The sequence below is a fragment of the Rhagoletis pomonella genome, unplaced genomic scaffold, assembly GCF_013731165.1.
Source record: "Rhagoletis pomonella isolate Grant_MI unplaced genomic scaffold, Rhpom_1.0 Rhpom_scaffold_00005, whole genome shotgun sequence".
In the NCBI taxonomy this organism is placed as follows: Eukaryota; Metazoa; Arthropoda; class Insecta; order Diptera; family Tephritidae; genus Rhagoletis; species Rhagoletis pomonella.
This window is the reverse complement of record NW_023458559.1, coordinates 50,812,175-50,822,357: the sequence shown is the minus strand read 5'-3', so window position 1 is coordinate 50,822,357 and position 10,183 is coordinate 50,812,175. Positions and strand designations below refer to the sequence as shown.

Below are 10,183 nucleotides of genomic sequence, written 5' to 3'. Positions count from 1 at the left end.
CTCTTTGGCAATATTATGCCTGTCGCCAGTAGAGAGTCACCATTTTCGTTTTGCAGCTCGTGTGAGATTAAGCTCAGTGCTGTTGATGGTTTTTTCGTTGTATTTGCCAACATGGTTAGACTCGCAGCAGCTGCTACCATTTCATTCGATATTTGCTCTTGTACCTTTGGAGTGAGATTCTCAGTCAACGGTGAGCTTGGCTTGGCGCTTGGGAAGGCAGCGGAAAGAGGTGTCGGACAGCCGTCTTCAACTTGCTCAGCACTGGACAAATCTATGGCAGGTGCGTTGGCATTAACTGCCTTAGTCGCACTATCACATGATTCACTTGATTTCGGTACTAAAGATCTAGTTGCTGCTGTGGCTAGTATCAAATCGCTCAATAGACTATCCTTTATATGTCTGCCCGGTGTCACGTCCACAACTTGCGTCACTATGGCACCGTGTGTATGCTTCCCTTTAAGGTGCTTTTCGACAATATTGCTACCATCCATGTCCATTGGAACATTTGGACTGTTTTCTTCGCGACTACTTAGCAATGCTTCGTCACTAGGCACGCATTCGTCGTTCTTCGATGACTGCTGCTCTGTTACTTCTTGTTGCGCGCTGTTTTCTGCAGTGTCTACCAGGCCAACCGGAGTTTTGCAAAGACTTTCTGTGACGTTTTTGTTTTCACTCGCCGATTCTAGACTGAATGTTTTCTTTTCGCTTTGGCTGTTATTGCAGCTGCACAGCCCTCCATCATCTACATCTAACTTGGCACTGTCAGCTACATTGGCAGGGATTACCTTGCACTCTTTAATTGCGATATCCTGTTGCGTTTTGTTTTCCTTTTGTTTACGCGACGGCTTTTCTGATAATTTCATCTTTTTACTGTGGTTGACTTGTTGTTGCTTTCGTTGCGTCTTCCGTCGTATCGCTTTCTTAGCACGCCCTTCGACGGTGGGCGATGGCGGTTTGGGGGTTTCTTCCTTAGATGTATTTGCAACGGTGATGTATTTTGTGACGGTGGCAGTATATTTTTCGTCCATCTCCCATTGCGTCTTGAGTCGCTCTTTTAACTTTTGCGAACATTCTATTTTGTCATGCTCTTCGACCGTGGGCGATGGCGGTTTGGGGGTTACTCCCTTAGATGTATTTGTAAGTACATTTTCAACAATATTTGTGTAGCCTGCACCAAGTTTTTCGTCCATCTCTAGCCATTGCGTCTTGATCCGCTCTTTCAACTTTTTTGTACGTTCTATTTTCTCATGTTCAAGTTCTAATGTCGGAGCCACTGACTCTGCAGTGCTTCTTTTGGCATCCAGTTGCTGTTCTTTCGTTCCGTTTTCATTTTGGTAGACAGGTATAGTTGATGCAGGCCTCAAATTTGATGTTTTATCAGATGAACTTGACGAGGAAGAGTTCATATTTAAATGCTGCAAGCGTTTCAAGCGTACCTTAACTGTTTTTGTTAGCGTGCGTGGCGATGAATTCAGCAACCACGAAGGCGCGTTCGATGGGAAGTCTGAATTGCTAGAAGGATCTTGCATGCTACGCCGCACCTCCACACCACTGCGATTCCTAAATATTGATGGCGATAATGAAGGTGCGCGCAATAAATCCATTCGGGAAGAAGTGGGCGAGGAAAATGTATGTGAGGAATTTAGCAGCAAATCTTTACGAGCATATCCTTTGCGAGTTGGCGCTGCATTTCCGTCTGCTTTAGCTGTCGGTGTTTTTGATATTGAGCGCGTGGGAGTCATGGATTTGGCATGTCGCGTATGCGATGTTGGTATCGTTGCTGCTGTTACTTGCGGTATTTTTGGTTTTTCAGATAAACTTGTTTTGCTCGCTGCCTCTACAACATTTTTCCATTTTGGTGTAGTGCCATGTTTTTGATCTTTCAGAACATAAGAAGCGACCAAGTCACCCGTTTTCAACGATTTACTCGACATTTCAGGAGTCTGCATTTGAGTGCTGCTAGCACCAAATGTTCCCACGGCAGTATCTTCCGATTCACTGTTGCCTCGCCTCTTTGCCAGTTCTATCGTTGTTTTGCCCGCATCATTTCCTATTCCTGCTGGCATATATGTCACAGTTGCTGCCATATTGCCTTGCTTTCCCATTGCACTCATATTATTTGCATCTTTCGCCACATCCACTTTTGGATCAGCACCAGCTGTTAGTTTCAAGACGTGTACTTTCGTCGCTTTCCTCACAGCGGTACCTTTCTTATTTTCAGCCGCCTCTAACACACTTTGCCCATTCGATCCCGCCATGCGATTAGGTGCTGTAGAACGACTTTGCGCTGCTGTTTTTGCTTTAAGTTTAATTTTTCGTTCTTTCACAAGCATTCGTTTGCGATTCAAAATACTCGGCGGCTGTTGTTGCCGCTGCGGGGCTTCTTGTTCCTGCGCCAGCAATGACTTCTCTTGTGCTTCACCTCGCTGGCGTTTGATTTCTACAATTTCCGCCATCAATCGCTTATCCTCCTCACGCTTTTGTTTTAAAATATTCTGAAATTCTTGACGCTTAAAAGCGCGTTGTCGCTGCATTTCTCTCTGCTTCTCTAACAAATCGTTAATGAAGGCAATCTCTTGCTTCTTGTACTTAAGAACCTCCTCATTTTCCTGCATCACCACAGCGCATTTTTTATGCAGTTTGGGATCAGTTGCTACTTCAACGGTAGTGATAATAGGATTATTTGTACGCACACTGACTGGTGAAGTTGAGGAATTGCGCTGTGCTGAAAGCGGACTGGAGAAGGTTTGGGGTGAGATAGTGACGCGTTTACTCGGGCCCGGCGCTGTATTCGTTTCGCGAGAATTGTGTGTGGACTTTATTTTGCTGCCGGCGAGGGTAGTTTTGCTGCCGCTGTTTTTCGCCATAGCGGTGCTATGTGCTAGTGAAGGTTTTTTGATTTTATAACCGCTAAACAACGTTGCAATCGCGCTGATACGCTCTGGATAAGTCGAAATGAAATGTGGAAAAATACATACAAAAATTATAGGAATTTTCTTAAACATAGATATGGACATATTAAGGATCATACTGATAATTTGGTAAATCAAAGAAATGTGTTTAAAATTATTAGATGATAGTTTGCTAATTTTTCTTTCTCAAAATATATATGCACAGTTATTAGTCGGACGTGATATAAAAGATTTACATGCATATGCATATTTCCAAATATTCTATACAAGGATTTCATCAACCTAAGGGTCGATTGAATTTTTTACAAAAACTATGTATAAAACGCACGGACTTGCATTACGAACATCTTGTTATTTTTCAGAAATATATCACAAAATTCTTAGATATACATCATCAATGACGCATAGCCATCAGGACCATAGTATTGATTCCGTCTGATTTTACTGTATGTGCTGCCATTCAAATAGTCAGCTCATATTAGGTTTTCGGACATCTTATTAAAAAAGTCGCAGGAATGTCAGTCGGCTTGCCTAAAACTTCACTTAGTTCGAACGGCTCGTAGAATAACTTCCTAATTCGAACCTAGTAGAAGGTTGTATTCGACACATCCGTATGAGTATGCACGGGTTTCCCACATTGCATCGTGGTGTTATCAGAGGTGGATTTAAAATTAACTAAGAGGTAATATGTGCCGACTTACGCGGCGGAAAACATCCAAGCTGCTGGAGCTGACGGCTCGCCAGCCGATCTATTCAAGTACGTTGGCGAGTAGTTGATAAGTTGCATGCATCAACCTTTATGAATGCATGCCTGACGACGGGAATTTGAGTTCGCTTAGCCCACAAGAAAGGCGATCTAGCCATACGCGCCAACTACCGCGGTATCAGCCTTTTCAGCATAGGTTACAAGGTCTTATCGGGTGTATTGTGTGAAAGACTAAAGCCCACCGTCAATGAACTGATTGAGCTTTATCAGTGTGTCTTTAGACTTGGCAAGTTCACCATAGACCAGGTACTCACCAAACGCCAAATATTGGAAAAGACTCGCGAATATAGGATAGACACAGGGTGGTCCAAAATAAGTAAAGTCGGAATTTTAATGCTCTCACCCCCAAGGATTGTTCTATATCGAAAAAATATACTCTTATTTTTTATTTCGAAATCAAAAAATATTTAGAGGTCGTTCAAAGCGTTCAAAGTTTTCCAAGTATTTTATATGGAAAAAACAACTATTCGTAGAAATGGTATAGAATTCTTGAAAATCAATATTTTTAGATCGGAGAGTTCCAATAACAATGCTTAATTGTTTATTTAACTATTTTTTAATGCAAACGATTTTTTATTTATCACCCTATAGCATTTTCTGGGGGTTTGGGCGGACCTATAAAATATAGTTACTATGAAGAAATTGTTAAATATATAAATGGGTATTATCATTGGGAATCTCTTGAAGAAAAACAGAGTTTTCCCAACGAAAACTATAAAACTCCTGGAAAACTTTGAACGATTTGAGCGACCTCGAAATAAAAAATAGGGGTACTTTACTTTTCCCACATGCATTTTGGGACAACCCTAATCGGCACACGTCAACTAATTTGTCGCAATGTGTGAATTTGGTATCATCGCGAAACTAATACGGCTGTGTAAGATGACGTTAAGCAATACGATCAGCTGCGTCAGAATTGGGAAGCACTTCTCTGAGCTGTTTGATACAAAACGAGGTTTCAGACAGGGCGACTCACTTTCGTCCAATTTCTTTAACCTGATGTTGGAGAAGATAATAAGAGTCGCAGAACTAAACCGTTCAGGCACAATTTTTACAAGAGAGCACAATTGCTGACGTATGTCAGCGACATCCGACATTATCGGTAAAAACAAGGGCTACGTCTGGTGTGCCTTATCGGAATTAGATAGAGAAACAAAGGGCGTGGGTCTCTTGGTGAAGGAGAACAAAACGAAATATCTCCTGTCATCAGACAAACAGTCAGTGCATACGCGTTATAAGTTCGAAAAAGTTTGGTTATTTAGAAATCAGCATTAACACCAATAACAATGTCAGCCTTGAAATTTAACGGAGAATTACTCTTGCCACAAATGCTACTTTGGACATAGTAGGCAATTGAGAAGTAAAGTCCTCTCTCGTCGTACAAAAATAAGACTCAATAATGACCGTGCTGGTGTATGGCGCAGAAGCTTGGACAATGAAAAAATCTCATGAGGCGGCTCTTGAGCTTTTCGAAAGAAAGCTTCAGCGAAAGATTTGTGGCCCTTTGCGTTTTGGCGATGCCGAATACCGCAAACGATGGAACGATGAGATGTATGAGCTTTACAACGATATAGACATAGTGCGGCGGATTAAAATACAGCGGCTTCGATGGCTTGGACAGAAATGCTCCAGATGTGAAGAATAGGAAGGCGATGAAAACACCAGGTGGAGAAGGACTTGGCTTCACTTGACATTTCCAATTGGCGTCAGTCGGCATAGAAGAGAAACTATTGGCCTGCTAGTTGCCTCTCGACCACAGAGAATATATCGCACACCATCTTCAAACGACTCACAACTCAAAATTTGGCATTTTTGAAATTATGCACTAAAAATGTACACAGAGCTTTTATTTGCCTTTCAGCAAAAGCTGGAGCAAATTTTTGTTATTATTTGTTAAAAAAAAAAAAAAACCTAAGGTAAAGTCGTCCTTCCCCATATGATTAGCATGCGCTACCATATAGCTTTTCGCATTTTCTGATGAACGTATTATTTTGAGTTGTGACGCTTGCATCATATTTTTCCATCGACAAAGTCTCTAATGGATGTTTGAAATTGACGTTTAGTAGTGTTGCATCATATTTTTTCAAGCTTCAATTTTGTTTGCGAGACCGTGTTTTCACGTAAGAAATTTGAGCACACAAAATTCACTGTTTTCTAATAAAACAAAGAATCTCGTAGGCGTCTATGAAAGTGGATTTCAAAATTGGGATGCTATTTCTTAAGGCGAATTTATTTAAAGAAGGTGTTACTAGATCAGCTGATTTTGTCTATCTGTATCGCCTCGCGGCTTTATGATGTCAAAGGAAATATTTTGTTTGCACTTCCACACACACTCTTACAGATTTTCACGACGCAAAAGCAAAAACTAAATACATGCAAATTTTTGTTTTCGTACTCCTGCTATCACCATATATTAGGTCCAATCCCGTATTCCTCGGACTAAAACTAGTAAACCTGACAAAACAAAAAAAAATTCGCTCACAGCGAGAGAGTAGCACAGAAAGGTACGGGATCGCTTTAAAGTAAAAAATGACAACTTCAACATAATCTCCAAATTTGGGTTGTAAATTTTGTAACTAAAAATACTTTCAAATTCATTAGAATCCACTTAAACAAGTAATTTAATACTTTTCAACATGCATTGGCAGAGTGCATTTTTCTTTTGTTTACAATTTGGTTGGCAAACACCCTACAGCTGATCGTTTGACACATTCACCAGAATTTAGCAACAAAAAATCTTCGGACTAAAACTCGAAACTTCTGACAGAGAGAGGACCTTATTTACTTTCTTATTTGTCCTCTCAATTGCCAGAGAACGGAGTACGGGATTGATTTCCAGTAAAATCTGACTAATTCTGTCTAGTTCGGACACGTACGGGATCGCAACTTTTAATTCGCCTTACTCTTGTAGGAATTTTTTTGAGAAATAATTGATATTAATAATAAGAGATATGATATGATATAAAAATTTTTAAAATTTGTATTCTATTTACTTTCCCGAGCCGTGCGTTTTATACCAGCTCAACCTAGCCTTATATATGCATATGTAATAATCAGCTCTATTGCCCATTTTCAAAACACAAATGCTCAAAAAAGTTTTTCTAACAGTTTGCAATATTCAATACAATTTCGTAAAATGCGAAATAAATAAACCGTTTAGTATTAGTTAGGGAACAAGTGTTACATATATACATTTTACGTGCTATTTGTAGAACTTTGGTTAGGCTAAGGGTTTGCATTGCATGTTACGAAATTGAATCAATAAGTACTGCTTTCTGCGCATTTTTTAATACAATTTTTATATGTATATATGTATGTATGAGCATATGTGGTATACATATGTTTATTGCACTAGCCTAAACATATGATTGATTAAATATTGCATTTATCACAGTTTGTTTAGAGGTGGGTAACGCACACACTCAGTTCCAACTTCATAGTAATTCAAATAAACGCTTGACCAATTAAATCATTACATATGTAATATTTTGTAATTAAATAAAAATAAATTCATAAAGAAAATGATTGAAAGAAGAGTTAGCGCAGTAGCTACATAGATATTTCATAAACCAATATTTACTAGTAAAATGCTTTATTGTCCAACACATAGTAAGTAGTGCTCGTTCAAAAATCCTGTATACCACACCCTCACAGTTTGGTAGGTGCACAAGAAAATATGTACTTAATTTCTTTATACTTAAAACGCCATATTTTGCAAGGGAATTAATGGCACCAATTCGCACATGCCACACTACTAATTGTACATATACATTTTGGTTTGATTTGTGATTGATTAGAGGTTTAAAAGAATACACAATATTTAATCATAAGTAGAAATACAATAGATATGTAATAATGTACATTAATTAGCATCTAAGCGCATATTTACCAGGTATACGACGAATAGCTGTATGCAATGCGAAATCGCGAACTGCTCAAAGTAAAATGTATACTCAATAGTATGTTACGTAGATTTAATGGTGTTTTTTGTTTAGTTTTATGTTCTTATGATTTTTTTTTTGTTTTTAAGAACTAAAAATATTTCAAATTCTAAATTATTATAACTTAGCATTTATAGCTAACATTAAAATATAAAAATCAATCTTATCAGTCGCCTAACCCTCAAGCTGCGAGGTGTATTATTTGTGATACTGTTTAAGAATTTTGGAAATTCACGCTCTTAACATTTTCGAAACTTTGGATAAATTTTCGATAAAATAAAGTTCGTTTTTTATTCTTTCCAGTTATGGAAGATCGAATTTAAGTAGCTTAAGGGTTAAGCTTACAACTATTTGTGCTTGCGATTGTTTGACGAAAAATTGTTTTTTCTGATATGGAACCAATAATCAATTAATATGAAGCAAGATATACAAATTTGCGCTTGTAGTCACACTATAATTTATGCCTATGATTTTAACAAGTAAAGCTGGGCCATTCCTTAATTAAAATTGACAAAACTATGAATAAAAATTTAAGAAATGTTTTAAGTTCGTTGGTTTGTTTATTTTTGTTTTTTTTTCGTTTTAAGTTGCATTGGGCATTTGATTTTTGTCGACTAGTGAGGTTGATAAAATTTGTGGTTGATAGCAGTTTATGGTGAGTGGGCAATCATCATCCAGTTCAGTTAGAAAGGTAAGTTCATTGTGAGTTGATTAAATAAAATTTGCCGCAAATCGTAGATAATTTTTTTGCATTCGCCTTATTCGCTTTCGGCGGTAATTAAGATATAGTACGAAAATAAATTCTTAGTTTGCTGGTAACATAAGCGTTCGATCTGTCTTGCTATTTCATTCACTTAAAATTACTTCGGCTCACAAAAGCGCATTTCGACTACGGCGAAGCTCAAAATTGCTTCAAAATGGAATAATATGTGGTACAATGCTTTTTAAATTCATGTTCAAAAAATTGTTATTTACATAATCGCTCATCAAAAATAACTGCATGCAACATTTTCTTTAACGTTTTGAACAATGTATAAAAATTACGATTTAACATTTTTGTTAGGTATTTATCTACATTTAAAATAAATACTTTTATTCAGAAAAAAATATTTCTCAAACAAATTTATTTTTTTTTTAACACGGCTCCGAAACCAATTACTCCTTATAACAAAACATTCAAACGTCATACTTGCATATAAATATGTATGTAGGTGTAGTGCATTTTTGTGCGCATTTTAGACCAATACCGTGTGTTTCGATTGAAAAAATTGTGCTAATTTGTTAACTACAGGCAACTTATTTGATTAATGCAACTTCACCAATTGTGTATAACAAATTACAATATTCATACACCACAAATAACTAACTAAATTATTTAGTGTAAATTATCGATTTGCAGGCGATGTACATTTATGATGTATATAAAGCTGGGATCACACCATTTGCACATTTGGACAGTTACAAAATGCGGTTGTTTGTACATTTTTTAATTGAGTTGAACTCATTTTCGATAAAAATTTCTAGACAACACCACTCTGCGACTATCGTAAAATAAAATATGCACAAATGTACAAATAGTGTGATTCCCGCTTAAGAATGAAGCAAAAATAAAAGAGATTTATAATGGTTATTCCATTGCAGTTCCGATTTATTCATTTGTTCTTTTACTTTTCCTAAATTTAAAAATTAATTTTGAGCCATTTTCCTTTGATTCGTAGGCCTAAATACAAGTATGTATTTATATGCACGTATGCGTATGTATATATATATTTATGTGTGTAAGTATTACTTTGTAATTCATATATGTATGTACATTCATTCTTAAGCCTATTAAGTACAATACAATTAATATTCAGTTCAATGTTTCACAATATAAAATACGATCTGATAATAATACACACATAGCATAATTTAGAATAAATATAATTCAAGTAACTCATTTATGCCATTATGTTAAAGAAGCTTCACTAGCGCAGTACATTTGTTCAAAAATAAATATTTTTTCTTGTGAAAAATTTAGAATTTTCAACACAAGGGATCTGTATTTTCAAACTTAATTTAATCTATACAAATAAATAGATTTTCTTATGCTAAAATTTGATTTCTCATCAATCAATTGGACCTACGTACACCAACTTAGATGGATTTGTGTATGTACATATATAACGGGTGATTTTTTTGAGGTTAGGATTTTCATGCATTAGTATTTGACAGATCACGTGGGATTTCAGACATGGTGTCAAAGAGAAAGATGCTCAGTATGCTTTGACATTTCATCATGAATAGACTTACTAACGAGCAACGCTTGCAAATCATTGAATTTTATTACCTAGAAAAGTTGGCAGAAAATCCGCTTTTTTATCGACAAATTTTGTTCAGCGATGAGGCTCATTTCTGGTTGAATGGCTTCGTAAATAAGCAAAATTGCCGCATTTGGAGTGAAGAGCAACCAGAAGCCGTTCAAGAACTGCCCATGCATCCCGAAAAATGCACTGTTTGGTGTGGTTTGTACGCTGGTGGAATCATTGGACCGTATTTTTTCAAAGATGCTGTTGGACGCAACG

At 37.0% G+C, this 10,183-nt stretch overlaps 1 protein-coding gene across 1 annotated transcript in view; it reads right to left on the bottom strand.

Moving 5' to 3' along the window:
* LOC118739156 overlaps positions 1-9,777 on the bottom strand; it is an 18,690-nt gene extending 8,913 nt beyond the window's left edge. The window contains exons 1-2 of the mRNA XM_036470337.1: positions 7,568-9,777; positions 20-2,941 (exon numbers count right to left, since the gene is read on the bottom strand). Of these exons, the coding sequence (XP_036326230.1) occupies positions 20-2,867 (2,848 nt within the window). The 5' untranslated portion in view covers positions 2,868-2,941; positions 7,568-9,777. The remainder of the gene's footprint in view (positions 1-19; positions 2,942-7,567) is intronic.
* Positions 9,778-10,183: the final 406 nt, after the last annotated feature.